At 37.6% G+C, this 26,087-nt stretch overlaps 1 protein-coding gene across 1 annotated transcript in view; it reads left to right on the forward strand.

The window, feature by feature from the left end:
• KIAA0895L (KIAA0895 like) overlaps positions 1-26,087 on the forward strand; it is a 297,059-nt gene that overhangs the window by 194,490 nt on the left and 76,482 nt on the right. Inside the window, exon 6 of the mRNA XM_044081439.1 lies at positions 12,300-12,397. Within this exon, the coding sequence (XP_043937374.1) occupies positions 12,300-12,397 (98 nt within the window). The remainder of the gene's footprint in view (positions 1-12,299; positions 12,398-26,087) is intronic.

The following is a 26,087-nucleotide window of genomic DNA, read 5'->3' on the forward strand; positions in this document are numbered from 1 at the left end:
TAGTGTCTCTCTAATTTTAAAGTTGTATAAAAGGTTACAATGCCAACGATTCCACCTTGAGGCTTGTTTGGAACATCATGTTATACCCAGAGGCCTGCGTGTCTTGAACATGCCGACCTATGGGAGCACATATCCAGATCTTTTGGCCAGTTCGCAGAAGATCAATTTGGATACAGGTTGTGCCTGTTTGAAACTTTTGATCGAGTACTTCTCACCTGTTGAGGCTGAATTAGCCAAACAGATTAGAGAAGAGCAGTGTGAGCTGACACAATGTTTGGGACTTGATGCTTCGATAGTTTTCTTAATGACATCATACAAAAAGTGAATGCATATGAACAACGTCTCCTAAATGTGAAGAAGAAAAAGCTGGTTCGGGACATCAATGATTTTCATAACCAGCACGTCTTTGCATGGCCTAGAACACAGCATACTGCTAATCGTATTGACAATACAGATTCTTCTGTTCTTACTTAGGGGGCAAAGAAGCGGATTTTGGCATCATCCACTTCAGTTTCAGCCCCTGTGCAGGGGGCTATTGTTGAGACCCTGGATACCATGAACTTGGGTGAGAATTTATGCACTGAAGTGACTTCACTGGAGCCTCAGAGTTCAGTGTATTCCACACCAATGATGGACTGTACTGGTGTTACCAAAAGTACTGAACCAGCTACCCACAATGACTTGGGTCCAGTGGTCAGAAGGAAGATACTGCCCCCACAGTCTCAGCTGGATTTTCTGATTCTGCCCCTCCCTATCCATACAGGGAGGAAATACTCTTTCGACAATGAAACACAGAAAGGACAGAAACGCAAAGAACCCCCTTCTGTCCAACAGAACCGTTCCTTGAAAAAGATGTGGGGGATGGGAGCCACAACTTAGTTTGGAATATTTCCAGACGTGTTTTAACACAGCATGAATTGTCAGTATTGTCAAAAGGGTTATCATTTATACCCACAGCTAATGTGGGTTTTGTTGACTGTATGATTAATTTACAGTTGTTTGCACGTAATTTGTCTTTACATATGTTTTTTGATGATGGACCTAATATTTCTGAGAGGCAGGATCCTGAATTTAAGGCTTTTAGGAAACCCAGTGTTTTTACACCAGCTTTTACAACAGCACTTAATGTCTTCCTCACAGTTTGTGAAAAAGAAATATATCAAGTCATTAATACAATACAGATGACAATTTGTAATAATCTGACTAGATATGAACAACAAGCCTTGAATGATTTGATTAAGAATGAAAATATAGCTATCCGCCCGGCAGACAAAGGCGGCTGTGTAGTGATTTTAGATTCTGGATATTATTATGATATGATGAATCAGATGTTGTCTGATACTAATACATATATTAGTGTGGAAGCTGATATTGTGAGTGTGATGAAGAACAGAATAGATAATTGTTTACTTGAATGCTTTAATCTATGTCTACTTACCAAGGAATGATTTGATTACTTTATTACTGAATTTTCTGTTATTCCTCAGATTCATGGCTTACCCAAGATTCACAAACACCCTACACTCCCACAGTTTAGACCGATTGTAGCTGGGAGTTGTTGGTTGACTCAGGCTATGTCTATTTATTTGGACAAACAACTTCGAATAGCTCTTGACATGAGTGAAGTTGTATTGAAAGATACTGAAGACTTCTTGAGAGATTTATATAATGTGACCAGTGAGGGGGATGTTTCAGATATTCAATTTTTAGTGATGATAGATGTTGTATCCCTGTTTACGTGCATTCCCAACCAGGAAGGCATTAGTATGGTCAGGGCAGTTTTAGCTAGGAGTAATAAATTTGACATGAAGCATATTGACTTTCTGTGCATGCTTCTAGAGCTGGTCCTTGAACACAATATCTTTATGTTTCAGGATAAATGTTACTGGCAACAATCTGGCGTGGCTATGGGGACCAGCTGCACTAATTCTTACACCAATTTGGTGATGTTGGAATGGGAATTCCATCATGTAGTGGGACAACATAGAGGTCATATTGCCATATATAGATGTTTTGTGATGACATGTTTATTGGTTGGAAAGGCAACAAGCAAGAGCTTGACTGATTTTTTCATTCTTTAAATAATAGTAGTAATTTTGTTAAATTTACCCTCACTTGTTCCCAAGTCACTGTTGATTTCTTGGATGTGAACATCTGGCTGGAGAATGGCAAAATGCTGACCAAGATGCATACGAAGGACTGTTGTAGACCGTCATATCTCCATAGGCGGAGTATGCATCCACAACATATATTTAGGAACATTGTGAGAGGTCAAGCCTTCAGGGTCTCGAGGTTGTCATGTACTACTTCTGACTTTGAAGGTAGTTTGTCAGATTTGAAGAAATAGTTTGCCATCAGGGGTTACACCCAAGTAGAAGTTGATCAAGCTTGTGCCAGAATAACCAGTGAGCGTGATAGTAGAGCATGTCCATATTTTTCTGCTCTGTATTGGCAGTCAGTTAGATCACTTCATAGGTATTGTTGTCCTCCCATTGTTTTGAAATTTTCCCATGGTGTAAATATGGTGAAAGATATAGTTACAAGGAACTGGCATATTTTACAGACTGACAGTAGGTGTTCCGATATATTAGCAGATGGCCCTAGATTTGTATATAAGAACCACAGTAATTTAAGGCAACAGTTATGTTTTCCTAGACATGTCATGTCTGGATCGCACGTTTTGATGGGTACATCTAAATGTCATAAATGCAATTTTTGTCAGTTTATAGATGACTCTAGGTTTTTTAGGCACCCTGTCACAGGCTACTTGTGGAAGTTGAGGGTATCTGCTGATTGCTCCAACAGGAATGTGGTTTATTTAGCACATTGTCAGTGCTGTTATAAATTCTATGTTGGCAAGACCAACAGGAGTTTAAAAGAAAGAATTAGGGACCATATGTATTGCATGAAGAAGCAATATAATTTTAGTGCCTTAGCGAAACATGTTTTGTCTACTGGCCCTGAACATAACTTTGTCTTCCAGGTATTATATGTAATCAGCCCAGATCTGCAATGTGGTGATATAGTGACTCGTACTGAGGTGGTCGAGTTGGAGTGGATCTTGAGGCTGGGGGCACACCTAGCTATGGGGTTGAATGATCATGTCCCCATTAAGCCTGTATTAAGGAATAAACGGCTGTAGGGCATTTATTGTTGTTTGTTTATATATTTATGAATATTTTTCATGTTTTATTTATTTGTGTTAATGTTTTTATCTTTATTTTTTATTTTTTATCAGATTTTATGCCAGTAAATATTATCTACTTCATATGCCTTTAAGCTGAGAATGTGGCTGCATGAATGTTTCTTTTATTGGCTGTTAAGCTGTTTGAGATGATGACATTTGTATATGTTATTCTGTCCCCATTCATGTTTTTCTGAAGAAGCGGTATGGTATTACCGTGAAAGCGCTAACTTTCTTTCTCTGCAATAAAGTTTTTTGGTGCGATTACTTTCTGGTTCATCAAGTTTTTGGATTTAGCTGCATATCGAGCTGTCTTCTGCCTGCTTTGGGGGATTTTACAGTTTTACAGTTTCATTTGGTTGCTGCAGTTGGGTTTGTTTTTGTTGTATACACACACATATACACACACACACACATAAATATATATATATATAGATGGATAGATATATTCGGCTGTCAGGCTTATCATCATTTTCACTGCTTATTCTGCCTGTTGCAATGAAAGTCCTTCCATTTCCTTAATGTTGTCTCCATTTCATCTGCCAGCTTACATTATTTCTTTGCCATCATCCTACCACAGTTACCAAAGCTTCCAACCTGAGGTACATTGCTCCTCGCTTCTCTGGAGTCTTTATTTATAATTATGTTACCATTTGCTCCCGTCCTTATTCTATTTTTATCCACATTGTTATCCTTAAGTTAACATTTCTGGTTGAATGTCTCAAATTTCAGGTTAGCTAGATTTGCTGCTTTGTTTGTCTTCTTTGCCGGAAGGATACAGTCATCTTCACATAAGAGAACGTTGCCTGCACCCACCTTGCAGCTCAGCCTCTTTTAATAGGTCCCTTACCTCTCTTGTTAGTACTTCCACTGCTAGGATAAATAGGCTGGGTAACAGTGGACATCCTTATCTGGCACTTTTCTGGATTCAGATCCTTTTGACATATTTCTCATTGACCCTTATTTCTTCTAATGGGCCCTTGTGTGTTGCTTTTATTCAATTCCTAAATACAACAGCCTACGTATTGCTTTTATTCAGTTCCTAAATGCAACACACACTACTCCTTCATACATGCCTAACTTCAGTTCCTACTTTAGTGAGTCAAAGGCCTTTCTGACGTCAAATAGTATTATTCCTTCTTGCTGGTTCCCTGTCTCTTCTTGTCTCTCCAAAAGGTGGATTACCTCCCACTGGTTGTCAAGTAATACTTGCTTTTGCACAAACCCAACTTGATCGTGTGTGTATTTGAGGAGTAGCTCTTCTATTGTCCTTGCCAGGATTTTTGCTGGTATTTTACTGTCAGCGTTTGTCAGGGTATGGGTATGAGTGCCCCATTGTTGATTATTTCTCCTTTCTCCTTTCTCTTTAACTGTTCTAGTGTCTTGCATTCTGGTGGGGAGCATCACTTCCTCTCTTCCAGTTTTGAACACTATGGATAGTTCTTCCGTCTTTTCTCCTATCTGCTTCTAGAATACTATTGGATATCCATCTTCACTGCAGCTTTGCCCCATTTGAGCTGTTTTATAGCTGATCTGATTTCTGTCTTGTCTATTGGCCTAGATAGCATATTCCTTTCTTCCCTTTTAATGTCATTCCTTTCCATTGTGTTGCTGTGATTGGCCTGATTTCATTGTATGCTCCTGATGTCTACCCCTTTTTTCACGCTGCTTCTGTTATCTATCCATTTCCATCATATGTACATTCCTTTCTCTTCTTTATTTCCTTTCAGTGTCCATGCTACTATCTTTTGTGCCTGTTCATTACCCTCACTTTCCAGCTTTTGTATGTTATACCTTTTTCCCTAATTGCTAGCCTCACATACTGTTTATAACAACACTGGCTTTCTCACAACCTAGATTATTGTATTTGTATGCCTTTCCCCTCATTTATTTACTCCCAGTTTACTGCAGCCATCTATATCTTCTACATTGCATCGATGCTAGGACCCCTCCTGTTAATTTAGGACCCAGATGATTCTGCCTTATATGTTCATAATTGGCTGTAACCACTGCAATGATGGAATACTTAAGTGAAACTTAAAAAAAATAAAACTGACTGCCTTGGCATTATTCTGTACGCAAGAAATTTTGCCCTTGTAGCCTTCCTTCATTTAACCTTCTTTGAGGTTATAAAACCCTTGAGGTAAATTATGCAGTTGAGCTTAAACACTCCATTTTTTATTAGGATTTGCTTAAAAGGTAGACAATTTCACTCCAAAAGAAATTTTTTCGAAGTGATGCTATAGCAATACATTCACACACACACACACACACACACACACACACACACACACACACACACACACACACACACGTATGTGTGTGTGTGTGTGTGTGTGTGTGTGTGTGTGTGTGTGTGTGTGTGTGTGTGTGTGTGTGTGTAGATATACATACTGTACACACACACAAAAATAGGTATTCCATGCTTTCACTGATTATTCTAAAGGGAATTATGAAATGCTAATAGTGAATTAATATGTATAAGATAAGTAACCTAACAGAAGCATACAATATGCTGGGTTCTGTTTCTATCTGCCTCTATATATATAATACTTCAGTAACAGTTCTTAATTACCATTTTTTCTGCCTTTACGAAAATAATTTGACTAATTTAATGTGACAAAGGGGTGATCAGTAACTTTCAGTGGTAGTCACTGTCCACAGGTTTGAATTCTATCTGCCTTGCTAAGACCTGTAAAATGCTACAAAATATGCAAAGATATTTAGTAAAACTATTTTCATATAATTATTTGTTGGGAAAATCACTATATGTTGAATAAGAAACCTGTAAGTCTCCCATGTTTGTTCACTGGAATGTTCTTCTCATCTATGTAGTTTTATAACATTAAGGAGAAGAAGTGTGGAATACTAGAAGCTGATGAAGTGCCAGCTGTCACAGACAGAGGGCATAATAGAGCAGAGGGCATAACATCGCTGCTGGGCTTGACATCTAAATAGGGGCTATGCTGAGCGAGCCTGCTGGGGAATACATCCTTAAATGAGTAATGTAAACCTAAAACAAAGCTAAGTTGTCTGAGTTAAAATTTAAATATATTGAGAAGTTTATCACTGCTAACGGTAAGCTGCGAAACTAAGTAATTCATAAAAAAGTAACCCTGACACTGTTCATAGAGACAGCCTAGAAATCCATCTACCCAAAGCACTATCATGATTTAGTCAAAGCACTATCACAATAAGTGAATGCAGAAATAAAACACCTGATTTATTGCAGTTACATTGTGGCATATTTTATGGACTCAGCCTTCACTGTACATACAAGACAGAGTTTCGAATGATACAGTGCTGCACAAAATCTAAGGCTATAGTAAAATTTCTATATGAAGTTTTCCTTTAAAAGTACCAGTTATCCACTCATAAATTGTTGTGTAGTGTTTATCATTCTCATTACTAGCAACTGTATTGCATGGTATAATAAAGACAGTCTTTATTTTTTTCAAAGAACTCTAATCTTAGATATGGTCTGTCTTCAGAAAAAATAAATACTACATTTAAAAAAAAATAAAATAGATAAAATATAATAAGCATTCATAATATTATGGGTCTTCAGTCTCTCACTATGATGCGTAAACTATATATCTTCTTTGAATATGGTTTTGTAACATCTGTATGGTCGCAGTTTTTCTAATATGGCCTTGGAAATAATATAGGTCCATGTTCGGCTACCGAAATTAAAAAAGTGCAAACAGCTAAATACCGAATGGTAAACATTGAATAAAAACTTTACCAAACAAACAGGGAGGGAGGTTGGCATAATGGTTAAGGTATTTACCTTGCACATACAAGGTGCAGAGTTTGATTCTCACATGGCGTAATTGGCTAAGCTGGAAATGACCCACAAGGGCAGTTAGCCTAGTATTAACCTATGAACAACAACGTCTACAAAAATAAATTCATCAAATGGCCATGGTTGGGCAAAAACCAGGAAGTAGTGTGACGCATAAGGTAAGTAAAGAGAAACCTTTTAAATGTTCCCTATTTCCCACTGTAGTACGATCTTGAAGTTGGTATATATGGTTTGGGGGGTGTGGATGTGGGGTGAAGCCACCCTCCTTGGTTGGCTGTGTTCGTGATGTTGGCTGACTATGACCATTCAATGACTTTGTTTTCGTAAAAAATGTTGTATGGTAATGTTTGTATTCAATGTTTATTGTTCAGTATTTAGCCGTTCATGTTTTTTTTTAATTTCGGTAGTCAAACATAGACCCAAAATAATTAAGCTACATCAAATGAAATTGCATGTGCTCCTATTTAAAGTAATAGAAATAAAGATTACTGGGTAATGGCTGTTCCTGAAAATCAAGAGTTCCTGCTAAACAAAATTAAAATTCTGCATATATTCAATTGGTTTCTGTATACTTCTTTGAGCTCCAGCTCCTGAAGGATTCCTTCACTGTTAAACTCAATGGTTACTTTCCCTTCAGGAAATCACTGCCAGACTGTATTCTAAGTGCAAACAAACAGTGTTTCCTTCATTTTGGGAGATTCCCCCTTTTTTGTATTTGTGTGAGTATGGCGTTAGTATGTATAAGTTTGGGGACCGTGGGGGGAGCTTGCCCCCCACATGGGAGGTACAGGTGGCTTTCTCCCTACAAAAAGCACTTACTTTTAAGTTGGATTGTTTGGTCTGTCCTGGTTTGAGTTCTTAGCAAGTTAAATGTCAGGATTAATAGGTGCAACAGTTCAGTCTTATTTGCAACAATATTTCCATATAACATAAACGTTTGTTTATGTAGAGAAGCTCAGACTGAGACTGACTATTGATACACATACAATGTCTTTTTAAATTCTTTTACTATTAGAAATAATCTTAGAAATAGTCTTACTCTCAGGGAACCCTATTATACCCCCAATGTGGTGTCTCTGTCTCTGCACTCCTACACTAACTACAATATCACACCAACTTGGAGAAATTAATTATAGAAACATGTATCTGAGTTCATGTATATGCAGGAAAAACACACACACACACACACACACACACACACATATATATATATATATATATATATATATATATATATATATACGGGTCTACTTCATAAGATCGACATTCATTTGGTCGACAGCTCATTTGGTCGACAACCAGTATTCAAGGCACTTAACAGGGATTTGCCCTCCTCCCCAATGGTGTGTGACACTGGAGTTGATATATATAGTTGGGGGGGTGTGGGGGCAAAGTCCCCCACCTATTTCCATTTAAAACATGAAAATACAACAAAAACTACACATTTTAAATGAAAATAGGTGGGGGGCTTTGCCCCCCCAATGTGGGGGTCTGTGCCCCCCACACCCCACTAACTATAGATCAAATGGTCTGTCGATCTTATAAAGTAGGAACACCATACCCCTCACGTAGAGCTTGCACGGCCAACCAAACATGAAAAAACACCAACGGCCAGCAAGATGGTTCCAATGCTTTATTCAATAACAAATGGACATAAAAATGTCCTATAGTAAAATAACAGTTATTTAGCTTCACTGAGGAAGGCTTTACGCTGAAACCAGTTTGAATTTGGTGCAATTTATTACTATAGGACATTTTTATGTCCATTTGTTATTGAATAAAGCATTGGAACCATCTTGCTGGCCGTTGGTGTTTTTTGATCTTATAAAGTAGACCTATGTATATATATATAAATATATATATATATATATATATATATATATATATATATTTTATTTTTTTTTTTTTACTGCGAGTTGTTAGCCCATGAGCAGCTGGCATGAGACCAGCTAAAATACAATTATCTTTAACAGAAAATACATGGTCATATTTTTACAGGTGTTTAGAAACTCTGTTAACTTTTATCTTTCAGTATAAACTGGGGCTTAAAAAAAGTTAGAAAAATCTATTTGTTGTTATAGGGGCATCATACTATGAAATGGAAACTCTGCAGTTTCTTTTATTTTCACATTGCTTTCAAAATATACTGGGATCATACAAAAGTCACTATAAGCAGACCTCTCACCTGTCCCTATTTTGGATAAGTGTTCAGGCCTGATTTACCACTGTACAAAATATACCTGTTTATCCCTGTTTTCAGGCTTGGTTTACCCTTTCTCACATTTTTCTGAATCCTCCTCATCACATGATATTTGTATATGTATAATACACAGAAAACTGCACTACATAACCAATATCCTAGTGACACCAATAATTTGAAGGAATAGGACACATCTTACATCTCCCCTTTTAGAAGCAAAAATAAATAACCTTATGTTATAGAATTTTGCAAAATAACTCATTAATGTGTAGAGGTTTTACACTGTATATTAGATAACAATGCTTGTATTTTTCTATCATTTTTGTCACACAGTGATTTTAAAAATGGATTTCTGAGTAATATCCCAAATTCCAATTGTAAGCAGGATTTTTTATTATATCTGGTATTCATAGTTTAAGCTAATTAGATGTCCACATTTATAGCTGGATGTTCCTTCTTTGCAGGGGCCTTTGTTCCTGTTTTCAATGTCTGCAAGTTCAGAGGTATGTCATACCCTGTTCACAGAGCTACATCTAGTAAAGTCATTGAATAGTTCATCTAAGCTAACAGAAACATAACAACATTGACAGGGGACCTGACTGAGGTTTCATAGATTTATGAGCCAGTTCTCTGTCAGAATGAAATCACATGCTATAACTCCGTCTCATTTCTCATGATTATACAGTTTAATATAACAAAACCAGATATTTGTAGTAGGGATTACTTTCACTTTTTCCATTTTGTATCCTGTTTTTTTATCGCTCATCTTACTGGAAAGATGTCATTACTTAACTTTGCTGAATCACTTTGAACAGTAGAGCATATTCTGTTTATGTGTTTGCTTCTTTGCTTTATGAAAGGGAGTTTTTTGAGGGTTTCTTTTATTTATATGAATAGTTTTTGCTTGTGATAACTTGAGTTATAAGACATGATGGGCTTGATATAGTCAGCCACACAAAAAAAAAAAATCAGTTGCAGTAAGTAAAAGTACCTCTCCCCCTAAGATTGTTATTATTATTTGTACAAATAGTTCAGTCTCTGGCATATTGTGTGATGATGTGAGGTATTGCTAGCTGTGCCAGGAAAAGTAGGGCAGTGGATGTGTAACATATGCCAGCTGCCAGCATAGCTAGCTGGAATTTTGTAAAGAAGCTAGTAAACCTGTGCCAGCCTTTCCCAGGTGTGTGTGTGTGTGTGTGTGTGTGTGTGTGTGTGTGTGTGTGTGTGTGTGTGTGTGTGTGTGTGTGTGTGTGTGTGTGTGTGTGTGTAAAAAACAAATCTCAAAGAGTGTGTGTGTCAGCTGTTTGGAGGAGGGACACAAAGCACTGGTTTCACAGAGAGGGTCCTGGAGGACTTGGCTTGGAAACTCAGCAGAGGACTTAACTTTATAGCTGTGCCAGTGGTAAGTCTTACTGGGGACTTGGAGGAAGACAGAGAGAAAAATCCAGACCCCAGATGGAGTATGTTCCCTGTGTCCTCTTAATGGAAATTGTGCCTGATGCAGAGAGCTGCATTGGAAATACTGTGTGTATGTATTTTTGTTCCAAGTGAAAATCCATCTCCATTGTCAGTGGTGAGGATTCAGGCTCCGTGATTACTAGCCCAGAGAGGGTACGTTGCAACTTGTACACATAGAAATTTTCTGAAACAGGTGTACAATAAGCTGGAACTGTTAGGTGTTACATAGCCCCACCTCCCAAAAAAGTATAATTTATAAACAACATCACCTAAAAATCATAGTAATGTAGAGTTCCCTTGACACTGTATTATCACTACAGCATTTCATAGCACAAACATTAAGATATAGTTACTAGATGTCAGCATGTAAGAGACAGTAAATTAATTCATTCCAACAGTCTTTTTCAGGCAAACTATATGAAGTGTAGCAAAACATAAACCAGTTTGCTCTCAGGTGCATTTTGCCATCTGCTATAATTAGAAACTTTAATGCCCAACAAATCATTGTTACAGGTTCTAAGCTACATAAGACTGGTGCACAAGCTGAAGGCATAGTGGTCATTGAGGAGCTTGATGCTCTAGACCTCATTTTGGACCTTTCAGATGCCCATGCACAAATTTGGTTCCTTCTTAGACATATGAATTGATATATTAAGTAATATATATAATTTTTTTTGGTTTTGTTTCACAAATGCATGAAGCCCAGGTGGTTATGAGGTCAGGAGAGGCTTGAGAACTGAAGTACCCAATGACAGGGGAGATAAAAGTGAATTTCAGAAGACGAGTGTGGGGCCATGTGGATGTGCACCCAGGTTGGTGCAAGTGGATTTGTGTCAAGTGATGTCTGCCGAGTGTTGGGCTAGTAGGCACTAAGGAGTGTGCCACTGCAGAGGTATGGTAACTCCTTTATGACACCATTACATGCACACCTGTAGACATAATCCAACACAACAGGTACTGATTTATTTATTTATTTTTATTTCATTTATTATTAGTGCATTATTTGTCTAGTTTGCACAATAAAAAGCCTATGGCAGCATGAGTTATATGTGACCAGCATACCTAACATTGTCTTAACCATCAGAGACTTGGGAGGGATAAAATAAGCAATGTAAATGGTAAATTTCTCAAGCAAGCCTGAAAATATCCATCCATTTGCAAATCCTCTGCCAAAGACATTATATGGGAAGAGCATTTTCCTTTTCAGTAGTCAGCTGCATGCAAAGTAAAAAACGTTTATGGTTTATATATGCATAATGCATTATTACAAGGTTGGTTTTTGGAAGTGAAATAGCTAAGAAATTTATGGGCAGATGTTGTCATGGGATTACTTGCATTTGGATATTTTCAGTAAATGCTTTTTTTAAGTTTGTTTCAGAGAACTGGTTAGGATTCCATACTCTTCAGGGCAGCCGAGATGATTCATATAGTTTGGGGGCTAGGACAGAGAAGTTGTCATCACTCCAGAGCAGGTTTGTAATAGCAAATTACTGAAAACAATGAACCCTGATAAGATCGTATTTATTCATGTGGGAAAATATTGTATGTAGTTGTGATACAATCTCATTTGACTGTAATAAACTGTGCTAATAACTTCCATTGTAATCACCTTTATTTTCTCTATTAATATATTTCATATTGTCACGTTTTAGGGTGCTTCAGTAAAGACCAAGTTTATTTAGAAGGGGTTCTTCAGATACTCCGGCACAGAAAGGACCTTGATTTCAAGCTGCTAGTACGACTGGGAAAGGTATCAACTCTTTATTCTCTTTCGATTTGTACACAAGTGAGTCATTGGTCTACATGTTCTGGGGCAATACCGGGGCTGTGTACAACATTACCAGGGAGGATCATTCTAGCAATAATTATCAGGGTATGCAGTTGTATGGAAAGGACTGACAGTGATATCAAACAAATAAGAAATTGTCATGACAATTAGACGTTGGTTACAATTGTGATTCTACATACTGTATGATAAACTTACAAAGCATGCAAGATTTCACAAACCTTTTTTTTATTTTGCCAGGAGAAGGCAATGTATTATTTCAGAACAGTTTCTATTTAAACAATGCAGTTCCAATAGAATTCATAACAATATTTATCTCATTAGCATCTTTATAGTGTGGAATGTCACACTTGTAGCAACCTACATACAACCTTGAATTCCAGAATGTTTTTTGAAAAATTAACTTAAAAAGAACAAGATAAACAAATGTAAATAATTTATGAACAATAAAAGCTATTAAAACTGTACAAATAGCAATGTTATCAGCAAGAAGAATTATTTATTCCATGGTGGTGCAGCGGTAGCGTTGTTGCCTCACAGCAAGAGGTTCTCCTGTTCGATTCTCAGCTTGGGTTGGGAGTGCCTTCTGTGTGGAGTCTGCATGTCCTCCCTGCGGTTGAGTGGGGGTTTGAAAGACATGCATTGAATAGGCATGCCTTCGTTGAAGGTTGGGCATCGGGCTAGCAACTCAACACTATAAAAATCAACTGCCAATCATTAGCGGACTGGAGTTCCCCTGTGGTGACCCCTAACCGAGAAAAGCCGAAAGACCAACAACATCAGCAAGAAGAATTCTTTACAATGATAACAGCCAGTGTGTTCATAGTATTTTCATAAATACTATAATATGGGAATAACCCATGGCTGGGAGTGGGCAATACTGGATTTACCCAGAGTTGGTGTGATTTGGTCATGGACACAAAGCCTGAGCGACCAAACAAAGCCAACTGTGGGTAAGTCCAGCATTACCCACACCCAGTCTTGGGTTATTGTTATTATACAATAACATTTAAGAAAGAAATGACTTACTTTTCTTAAATAATGTCTTTGTATAATGGCATTGTGGTGTTCTTCCACGTAGTTTCTGGATTCTGCCCTTTGATGATGCACTGCACATGCATATGGGACTTACGTTTCCATACTTACACAGTACATCAGTGCTTTAGAAAGCAAGCAATGGAGAAAGGAAGCTCTTCGCTACTATTTTTTATTTTTTAAAGAAAAAAACTGTAACAGTTTAGAGGTACAAGCGAGACAGTGGGAAAATACAAGGAAAATCAGGTATGTTTCTTTAGTTTTGCAGAACATACCTGTTTTTCCTTGTATTTTATCTGCTGTACAAGCGAGACAGTGGGAAAATACAAGGAAAATCAGGTATGTTTCTTTAGTTTTGCAGAACATACCTGTTTTTCCTTGTATTTTATCTTCTCTTGACTGAAAGACAGGTGAAAATACAAGGAAAATCAGGTATGTTTCTTTAGTTTTGCAGAACATACCTGTTTTTCCTTGTATTTTATCTGCTCTTAACTGAAAGACAGGTGAAAATACAAGGAAAATCAGGTATGTTTCTTTAGTTTTGCAGAACATACCTGTTTTTCCTTGTATTTTGTCTGCTTTTGACTGAAAGACAGGTGAAAATATAAGGAAAATCAGGTATGTTTCTTTAGTTTTGCAGAACGTACCTGATTTTCCTTGAATTTTCTCTGCGCTCAACCTCTTATTTCAAGAAATGTGAACAAAGCATAAGTAAAGGAGGGGACTGATTGTTAATGTTGCTCTTAGAAATCTGTGAGAATAATTGTGCATTGTCTGAAGCATAGCTGGCCTTAGACATAAACCAACTAGGCAGCTGCCTAGGGCGCCACTCTAGCAGAGGAGCTTTTCCAGTAATCTGGATGGTGCAGGTATGCCAGGATGGGGGCATCAAGTGGTGTGTGGGGGGGTGTGCTGTGGAGCCCTTTTGCGTAGGACACCAGTCGACAAAAGGCCGGTCCTGGTCTGAAGAAAAGAAAGTCTGAAACTGGAATGCATGTCATTATTTAGTGACTTCGTTCCTGAGTGATTTATAGGAAAACCACAGATTTTATGAGGAACAAAGTCACTAAATAATGGCACACTTTTCAGTTTCAGGCTTTCTTTCCTTTAAACTAAATCCTGTCTACCATATACCAATAGAAAAAAAAACATCTGGCCACTCGTGCTACTTTAGCGACTGGACTTTTTCTATTGATATATGCTTGATTTACAACAGGCACACTGGTTGGGCTGTCCAATCAGCATGTTTGTTTTTGAATGTTAATGGCCAGTCATTGTATAATTAGCAATATAAATAACATGGAATATCTTTCGAGATGTGGAACTTACAGTGCAAATATCAATGACAATTTTCTTCAACAATATCTAAAGTTTCAACTGATGCCGCATAATAGTTTGTAAGTCACTTGTTTTTTGAGGTATTAACTGTATATTGTGGTATTGCTTATTTTCATAATTGCTAACAAACAACTAGCAGTATTTCTAGTTTAGCGTGATATAAATGGACATTGTCAATTAATTTTCCTGACTTCTGAAATGGCATTTTCACACCATATCCCTCAACAGCATGTAGGTCTCTCAGTTATGAAAATGGCAAACATTGACATCCTAGATTAACAATCTTAGTGTCATTTTGTTAATAACTCCTTGCCCTTTGGAATGCTGCCTGTTATTAAGTGATAAAGAAGCCAGAGCATAGAAAGTTCTAGACCCATAAAGAAGCATGAATCTTAACTGGATATACACAAAGAGTGCTATAGATGTGAACAGTAAGTAAAATGGCTGAAATGTACGATGCAGAGTTATTCAGTTATGTTACATGACAGGCTGGTTTACCAAAATTACACTGAAGTGACCCTTTGTGGACAGCTGTTTACTGAACACTGTTTTTTTAGTGAATGTTACACAGTTGTTTTCATAAGATCAATTTCATATACTGTCAGTGTCTCGTTGTATCGGAGCTTGCTTTGCTGCAGGTGCTTTCCTGTAGTGTGAGGTTATTTGACATGGGAAAAATGCAAATTTTGAGTTCCTTATGTGTGTGTATGCATATATATATATATATATATATATATATATATATATATATATATATATACACATATACATATATATATGTGTGTGTGTGTGTGTGTGTGTGTGTGTATATATATATATATATATATATATATATATATATATTTTTTTTTTTATTATCCTTTTTTTGCACGTCCATATGCGTTTGGGAGTAGCATATTATGGGCATACAGGAGAATATGACCATAATATAAAGCCAGATCTGTAGTTTATGTGTGTGTTGAAGGACCAGCTTTACCTTTTGTGATAAAGCAAATATTTATTTTGGACTTCTCTCCAGTGTTTCATGTTTCAAACCCAATATCATTGGAGAAATATCTATATGCTGAATCGTTCATGTGGTTACTTCCTATAAAATGCATAGTGATTTTTTTTTTCATAAACTAGCTCAGTTCCTATTTATTCATCTGATACTTAGACAGAAATACACTATGCTTGATAAATTGATTGACAATTGACTTTTCATTCGTGTCATATATAAAGTACAAATCTATATTCTCAGTGCTCTCTCCATCACTTCTTTGCCCATTTGTCTTTGAGCATTTGTGATAAATGCTCTTAAAATTCATTTATATTTATTTGTTTAAAAGTAATATTAAAAAGCAGAGTGTTCCCAAGAATGGGTGGCCGCAGTGGTGCAGCGGTTAGAGTTGCCGCCTCACAGCAAGAGGTTCTCTGGTTCAATCCTCGGCTGGGGTGCCTTCTGTGTATAGTCTGCATGTCCTCCCTGTGGTCGTGTGGGTTTCCTCCAGGTGCTCTGGTTTCCTTCCACATCCCAAAGACATACTGTAGGTGGATTGAACACTCCAAACTGGCCCTAGATGTGAGTGTGTGTGCCTTCTGTGAAAGGTTGGGTGCTGGGCTGGCAACTCGACACTGTAAAACTCCACTGCCAATCATGAGCAGACAGTTGATCCGCTGTGGCGACCCCTAACTAGGAAAAGCCAGAGGAAGAAGAGTGTTCCCAAGAACATTATAACAAGCACAAAGTTGGTGAAGTTTGATAGGAAATAAACAAAGCACAAACAAGAGGTATTTTTTTTCGAGAAAGTAGGAAGGAAGGTGGAGTAAGTTACAGAGCAGGATTCTTTTCCAACTTTAAAGATAATAACAGAACCCCTGTTCCTGCCCCAAGCATAAACTCTTTCAGAATCTGGGGGCGTGCAAATATCTATAACTGCATGCAGTATTAAAGCAGAGAGCCAAAGCCCCATAGCTATGTTATTCCCCATAAGTAAATCCAAAGCTTAGTTAAGCTTAGTTATGAAATGCACATAATGACAAGCAGATCCACTAGTTCAGGTAGATGTGTAGTTCTGATACCCTGTTTTGTGAAAAAAAAATGTCCTGTGTATTATCCAATGCAGCTTTAACACTATTTGTAGCAGTTGGAATAATTCAGTCCAAAATCTTAGCACATTTTTTTCTTGGGTCACCCACCTTATAAATAAAGGTGATGACAATTTCAGAATTTCTGTGAACGTTTCTTCAGGCCGATTATCACTGTGTAAAATCATGCTTTCAGTAGTTTCTAAATGGATTCAGCTACTGGGATCCTGAGGTGCAGACTAAATAAGATCATTTTTAGGTATTGATGTAAAACATAAGAATCACTATATAAATATTATCTTTACACGTGCTATCAATGCAACCTTTCTGACATTTCAGTTTATAGACATGCCTTCTGTAAATATAAAACAAAACTAATTTATTGGTATGTTTTAGTCACGTTAAACAGAAATTTGAACACTTGCTTTACTGCATTTCACACTTGTGAGATCACAGTGAGACAATGGAATAATCTTGTTTCATTTAATCAACACTTGATTAAGCAAAAGTAAAACATTTAAAAGTTTGAGTGGTTACAACTCAAAATAGTGACTCTGAAAACAGAGAAAATGAGAAAATATTAATATATATAACCCTTACCTTTAACATCAGTTAAACCAGCCTGTGATCTTCCATTTACAACATTATGAATATTAATTAACTGGAAGATGAAAAACAGTAGGCCTTTGGACAGTGGAAATAGGGTGTAAAATGTCATGTTGAAAACTGAAAATACATTGTATTAGAATTTACAATATAGCACATTTATATTACATTATGTTTCCACACAGGGTTACAGTTCAGTACCTGTATAAAGTTTTAAATGTATCAGATAAATTATTTTATCTTTACTAATGGTCACTGAAAAACCTAGCAAGGTGAATGGACACTGAACAGCCTAACCGTATATTATACAGAACAGTAATAGGCTAGTTAAACTAAAGGAGCAATTACTCTGTTTAAAATACAATTAAGGTATTATAGTTTCCGTAGTATAATACAAAAAGCATCACTTGTATGTATACAATGGATGCCGAATACTAAGATTCATCAAATGAAAAGTGACTGGACAATGTGCATAGAACTTTCAGCATATTAACACAATGTCTTATAACAATGTTATATATCTAGATCTATGGGAGCACCATTGATGTATGAAGAAATGTACACAGAGGGTGACAAGCCAGATAAAAAAGCAATGTATGTGGTAACATACCTCTCAACCTCTTAGCTCAAGAAATCTGAAAAAAAAACTAACATAATGAGGGTACAAAGGCCCAAAAATAGGCACAGAGTTTAAATATTGCTCTTATAAACTTAGAAAGTTGCCAGAATAATGGTGTGTGTGTGTGTGTGTGTGTGTGTGTGTGTGTGTGTGTGTGTGTGTGTGTGTGTGTGTGTGTGTGTGTGTGTGAATCATAATGGTAATACTATTCCAATGCCACCACTAGGCCTAATATTAGACCCATCTCTTTCCTTTGCAATAAATACAAATAATATAACAAAGTCCTAACTCAGCTTTACCTCTGTAACAAAATTAGTTATCTGTCTCCAAAAGCCCACTTAGCTATAGCCAAATAGCCAAAAAAATGTAATACCAATCCTAGAATGTGGTTTCCACTTTCTTATTCTTCACTCTGTATATATTACCTATAGGAAACAAATGTCAGAGAACACAATCTGCAGATTTCACCTTCAGTCAGTCCCCTTGTTCCATCAGTCCAAGTTACGTGAAAACACTAGCTAGTTATCAATGACTAACAGGACTACCTTTCTACTAAGTACTTTAATGTTCATGGATCTAAAACAAGGTCACTGCCCACCACTGGAACAGAAATGATCTATTCAAGACAACACATACCACCCCTGTAGCTCACAAGACAGCCATTCTCCTTCTCTGGGCCACAATGTAAAAGTGCAGTAGGAAATAGAACGTTCTCCAGATTGGGATACACAGCATGGTATCACCTGCCTGCTGACATCAAAAAGCAAGAAACTATTAAAACCTTCAAGAACACTCTTAAAAAACACCTCATTTCTGAATCTACTGCAACTGCTACCATAACAATGGTTATTAACTATTGGCTTGCTTATTTTCACACTCTACACCTAGTATTTTACTGTTAAATCTTATAAAGATTAATGTACATCTGCATAAAACCAAGGGTATCTGTAGGTAACCGTATTACATATTGCACTGAACCTGTTGCATTCATTAAGTGCTCGTTCTGTTGCATGTGTAGTATGTATTGCAACGTTTGATCCCACGTATTGCGTTTTTCTTAAAATGATGTACTTTAACAGTAAAATACTTGGTGTAGAGTGTGAAAATCATCATAATTCCTACATGGGTTACAATCTCTCTACTAACATGGATTAAAACAGATGTATCTCCAAAGAATACATTCATATAATTTGGAAGGAGGCTATACTCCTGCCATTTACAAGACAAGATCCAAGGACATAATACACCATCCCAGGCCCATCTGTATTTTCTCCAGTAGATATACCGCTGAACAGAAATAGAATTCAAACAGCCACTGAACATTTTAAGAGACTCTTGTCAGCAGCATGCATTTAGACATAATCACAGGTTAGTTTCTGCTCATCCTGCAAATTATGGATGAAATGAGGGATATAGGTGTCCTTTCAATGGTTTATCTTAATGACTTGACATAGTAGGCCATGACACAAATTTCTTGTTGACCCCTATACTTTAAATGTTTACCTTACAGCAGTGAGTTAATCTCATGGCTACCTCCTGACTAACAGTGCACAAGAGGTTACATTTGGGGACCACCAATTTAGTTACCATTATAAGAGATATTCCTCAAGTACCTGTTGTAGACTCAGAAGTCTTCATCAGGTGTATCAGATCTGTTTAGGTGAACTGCAGGAACAATACTGTCATCTAAAATACAGACCGAATTGCCTTTCTTCACTCTGCTAGTGATGAGAAAGACATCCATGCAAAACTCTAGACTGGATTACTTGCACAAAAAGTTACTTCTATGGTGTAATACAAGCAGTAAATGTCAGTAGGAGAAACCTGTGTTCTTGAGAGAGGCAAAATAGCCACTGGATGTATCTACAGCCCTGAAATGGTATAGAGCAAAGAAAGAGAGTGATTGATTGATTGATTGATTGATTGATTGATTGATTGATTGATTGATTGATATTTATTTACCAGATATGTAGGCTAGTCTGTTGACCCTTTTCAATCATGAACTGGGTTAACCCATGTTAGTAGAGAGATGGCAACCCATGTAGGAATTATGATGGTCTTTGGGAAGAAAATCTAAAGCTGTAAACCTGAGCTTTTGAGCTTACAAATAAATGTGAATACCTCTCAGATATTGTTCTGAGGATGGGGTGGAAAGAATTAAAAATGGCTTAGCTGATATGTGTAATGCGGAGTCCACACTGCAGACAGATAAGGGGCTTGCCATAGACACCAAGTATGAGCAGAGGGAGAATAGAACAATTTACAGATGGAACGTGACCTTTGGCAATTATTGGGAGCAGGTATTATATTCATAAGTTCCTTCAGCCATGTGGCAGGCAGGTAAATCAGAGAGAGCGGAACTATTTACAGATGGAACGTGACCTTTGATAATTATTGGAAGCAAGTATTATAGTCATAAGGTCCTTCAGCCATGTGGCAGGTAGGTAAAGCAGAGAGAACAGAACAATTTACAGATGGAACGTGACCTTTGACAGTTATTGGGAGCAGGTATTAGATTCATAAGGTCCTTCAGTCATGCGGCAGACAGGGAAAGCTGAGAGAACATAATTTACAGATGGAACGTGACCTTTGGCAATTATTGAGAGCAGGTGTTATATTCATAAGGTTCTTCAGTCGTGCGGCAGGCAGGTAAAGCCTGCTATGTAGAATAACCATGGGCTCTACAAAGATGCCACGTGTGGGGTCTGAATGCAGGAAAACATGCTCCGAGTTTTATGTCTGTCTGAATGATCTGAATTTCTGCTAGTTAGAAGCACATTTATCAGTCAGGCATGATGTCCATGCTTGATCTCTGCCAGTTTGTCTCTTTCTGATTGGCTAAACCATATTGCCTTCCATCTTGAAGGTTCACCATTTGATTCTGTGACTCGTCAGGGAACAGCAATGTCATATGTCTCTAGGAAATACCATTTAATGTAATTAACCATGTTGGAAAGGCTTGTTGCAGAAAACAACACTCTGAGGTTCTGATTAGAGCCTGTTGTGGAGTTACATGATGTGACTGAACAGGACCGGTCAGGGACCTTGATTGTTCTTTTTCCTTACCGTAGTGAAAGGGACAAATGAGCACTAAATGCAATGGACATTATTCTGAAAGTTTTAATGTGCACTGAGTAAGTGAAAATAACCCTGTTAAGGAGAGTGATCTAGGTCTCACAACTCATTCTGACATGGAAGATCTCACCATTTGTTACCATGGATTCAAGGATGCTGTACAACAAATATAGCTATCCTACTCCAAACACTAAGTATCACCCCAAAAACCATTAGTTGCATGTTAAAATCTAGAAAACCATTTTCATCTGTAACATAAAATTTTAGTCAATAAATACTTAAAGTGACTGAATTATTTTGCAGTTGCTTAGCCTTGATGTATATTATATGATTTTTGCCATTCTGGATGCTCCCTGGAATTTTGAAGTTCTCAGGGAAAAGTGATGTTTTTCCTGATGGAAATTACTACAGTTCATGTTCAGTAGAGTTTAGAATTACCGCAGCATGTACATTTATTTTTGCAGCAAGTAACCTTTTTTTAGTTTAGTGTAGAAGGGATATGTGAGTTTTTTTTCCAGTTGCAGTGTTAAATGAATGATGCATAAGTTTTTTTATATGTCTGAATGGCTGTTTGTGGTGTTTTGAACAATGATTTAATTTTTAAGACGGGCATGTCTTTGCAACATTTGAGGACACTGTTAAATCTACAGTCATTCATTTCTTGGACAACTATTATATATTGAAGAATTATTATTCATGCAGGGCTGGTTCACTGGACAGACACAATGTGAATTTTATCTTTGTAATGTTGTATTTTATGTAACTAAGTTTCCAAGTTAATTTTCCTTTCCAACATTATTCTATTTTACGTTTATCTAAAGTACTATTGTAATCTCTCCACAATCCATTGTTTGTGTGTTTTTTGTGAAATGTTTAGGAAATTAAGTACTGTAATAAACTTGAACTTGAATCTATTAAACAGCAAATTTTATATCTTGCAATAGTATTAGCTACCTGTGTGGATGATGTGCTATAGCCTGATTCACTTAATAAATGCTGTTTCATATTTTTACCCATCTTTATTCCATTATTAATCAAACTCAGATGTCTTTAATGTTTTGCTCGCTGTTTAATGGCTTACAAGAACAGCATGTTTCCAGAGTATCTACAGTGCACCTACAAATGAAATGAAAACACATAGTAGGTGTACTCACCAGTTAACCAACTTGCTCTCTCTTGAATACATGTTGAGACAAATCTTGTTGCACTATTAACTTTTTAAGTGAGTTATAGTAATATTTTTAAATTGTCTGTAATTTTGGGCCTTTTGTCTCCCCTCATGTATTTTAGCTTTGTCTCTAATTTTTAAACAACAAAGTTGAGAGCTATGCCTAATTTATTTTAAAACTGTAAACCACAAGGTAATGAGGTAATCGATACCATATTTTGACAAATGCAGTGCTCAAAACCATTCCCATTTGTGTGTGTTATCTCAGCATTTTTTCAGTTAAACTAATTGTAGGAAATATGAAATAACTGTAAGGAAAGATCTTTTGCAGCCTTTCAGACCAGTTATTGACTCTATAAAGACAATAAGACAATAAGTCCTAAATTGCAAATTTCATTTTAATTGCACATCTTCTTCTTTTTCTTTCAGTTGCTCCTGTTAGGAGTCACCACAGTGGATCATTTTTTCCATTTTTTCTTGTCCTCTGCATTTTGCTCTGTCACACCAAGCACCTGCATGTCCTCTCAAACCACATTCATAAACCTTATCTTAGACCTTCCTGTTTTCCTCTTACCTGGCTGTTCCATCCTTAGCATCCTTCTCCCAATATACCCAGCACATGTCCAAACCAATCCAATCTAGCCTGTCCGGCTTTATCTCCAAACCGTCCAACCTGAGCTGACCCTCTAATATTTTCATTTCTAATCCTCTCCATCCTCGTCACACCCAGTGCAAATCTTAACATCTTTAACTCTGCCACCTCAAGCTCTAACTCCTGTCTTTTCCTCAATGCCATTGTCTCCAGGCCATATAACATAGCTGGTCTCACTACCATCTTGTAGACATTCCCTTTCACTCTTACTGTTACCCGTCTGTCACAAATAACTCCTGACACTCTTCTCCACTCACTCCACCCTACCTACAATCTCTTTTTCAGCTCTCTTCCACACTCACCACTACTTGGAACTGTTGATCCAAAGTATTTGAACTCATCCACCTTCACCAGCTCTATTCCCTGCATTCTCACCATTCCTCTATCCTCTCTCTCATTCACAAACATATATTCTGTCTTAGTCCTGCTGATCTTCATTCCTGTCCTCTCTGGAGCATATCTGCACCTTTCCAGGGTCTCCTCTACCTGGTCCCTACTCTCACTACAAATCACAATGTTATCCGCAAACATCATAGTCCACGGGGACTCCTGTCTGATCTCATCTGTCAACCTGTCCATTACCATTGCAAATGAGAAAGGGGTCAGAACTGATCCTTGATGTAATCCCACTTCCACCTTGAATGCATTCGTCACTCATACAGCAGACCTCACCACTGTCACACTGCCCTCATACATATCCTGTACCACTCTTACATTCTTTTCTGCCACTCCTGGCTTCCTCATACAACACCACAACTCCTGTCTAGGCAGTCTGTCATATACTTTTATCTAATACACAATGCAACTCTTTCTGACCTTCTCTATATTTCTCCATCAAGACCCTCAGAGAAACATTGCATCAATAGTGCTCTTTCCTGGCATGAAACCATGCTGCTGCTCACTAATCATCACCTCCCTTCTTAACCTAGCTTCCACTACTCTTTCCCATAACTTCATGCTGTGACTGATCAATTTAATCCCTCTGTAGTTACTACAGCTCTGCACATCACCCTTAGTCTTAAAAATCGGTACCAATACACTTCTTCACCACTTCTCAGGCATCCTCTCACTTTCTAAGATTTCATTAAACAACCTGGTTAAAAACTACACTGCCATCTCTCCTAAACACCTCCATACTTCCACAGGTATGTCATCTGGACCAACAGCCTTTTCATTCTTCGTCCTCTTCATATCTATCCTTACTTCCTCCTTGCTAATCCACTGCACTTCATGATTCACTATCCCCACATCATGCAACCTTCTCTCCCTTTCATTCTCTTCATTCATCAGCCCCTCAAAGTACTCCTTCCATCTGCTCAACACACTCTCCTCGCTTGTGAGTGCATGTCACTCATTATCCTTTATCAAGCTAACCTGCTGCTTATCTTTCCCAGATCAGACCCTCTGTCTAGTCAGTTGGTACAGGTCCTTTTCTCCCTCCTTAGTGTCCAACCTTTCATACAACTCACCATATGCCTTATCCTTAGCAATCGCCACCTCTCTCTTCACCGTATGTCTCATTGCCTTATACTCCTCTCTACTTTCATTATCTCTCTGGCAATCCTACTTTTTCTTCGACAACCTCTTCCTCTGTATACTCTCCTGTACTTTCTCATTCCGTCACTAGGTCTCCTTGTCCTCCTTCCTCAGTCCAGATGTTACACCAAGCACTTCTCTAGCTGTCTCCCTTACCACCTCTGCTGTGGATTCCCAGCTATCTGGTAACTCTTCACTACCACCCAGTGCCTGTCTTAACTCTTCCCTGAACTCCACCTTACAGTCATCCTTTTTCAACTTCCACCATTTGATCCTTGGCACTGCCCTCACTCTTCTCCTGCTCCCCTTGATTCCCAACTTCATCCTACAGGCCAACATCCTATTCTGCCTAACTACACTTTCCCCTGTCACCACTTTGCAGTCTCCAATCTCCTTCAGATTGGCTCCCTCCTGCATACATGTCATGCAATCAAATACCAAAATTTATTCGATGCTTCTTGTGAAGAACCTATTTCTCTAGAGAGCTCAAGGTCCCAAAACTATATGATCACATATGTTAGGAAAATGTAGTACCATAGCATTACATTCTTTAATTGTGTTTTTGTCATGTAAATATGCCAAACAGTACCATAAAACCTTCAGATATCATGTGACATATACTCATCAAATATCAATTTTCTTTTAGAGTAAACTTAGGTTTTAACCTTCCAAGAAGTGGTGTAGCTGATAAAATACACCTACTGCCTTATCACAGCTCAGTAGTAACAAAGAAGTACAATTTCCTCATAAGAATGACTGACAAAGAAAAGAAAAGAAAATATTGTCTGCTGTCAATAAGGAGGCCCAGAAGGTGGGCAGTTTACCAGAGATGGTAGCAGTATCATTTGCTAATGATTTCCGTAGTATAGTCTTGGGTTTTATTCTGTCTGAGTCATTACTTACAAATTGTGTGACACTGGGAAAGTTTTTTTAAACAGACAGCTCCTGGGTTGCACCTTAAGAGAGGAGCTTATGCCTAATGATTTAATTTGGCTAGGAAATTAATAAAAAGACAATAGATTATTTTGTCAACATTGCTCCACAAGACTTATTTGGCCAAATGTGTGCACATTACTACTGGCCAAAGCTGACACTCTAATCTAGTCTGTGGGCAGTACTTTGAGGTGCCTTGCCCCCCTTCCATTGTACTTTTGCCCCACTCCCTTCCCTTTTCCTTTATACTTGTGCCTTGTAACCTTTTATATTTTTTTGAGCCACAGTTCAGCAGCCAACATGACAGTTCATTTGACGCATCCAGTACCTTCTGTGAAAACAACTTCCTCATATCTAGGTTAAGGACTATTTCCATCTGTCCAGGTTAAAGTTTATTCATTATATTTAGAGATGATGTTATCTTCATCATCACATCTCCTTTATTTGCATTCCTACCCCATTACATCAGTTCTCAAGACATTGTGAATCAAGGTTGTTTTCCCTTATGGCTCATACTTTCCAGAATGATGAGTTTCAGTCATTCTAAACTCTCTCTCTAACGTGGTTGTTCCATCTCTTTGGTTACAGTTGTTGCTGTCCTTTGTACTCTTTCCACTATTATTAC

Source organism: Protopterus annectens, chromosome 8.part0 (assembly GCF_019279795.1).
Source record: "Protopterus annectens isolate FY-2018-M chromosome 8.part0, PAN1.0, whole genome shotgun sequence".
Taxonomy (NCBI): Eukaryota; Metazoa; Chordata; order Ceratodontiformes; family Protopteridae; genus Protopterus; species Protopterus annectens.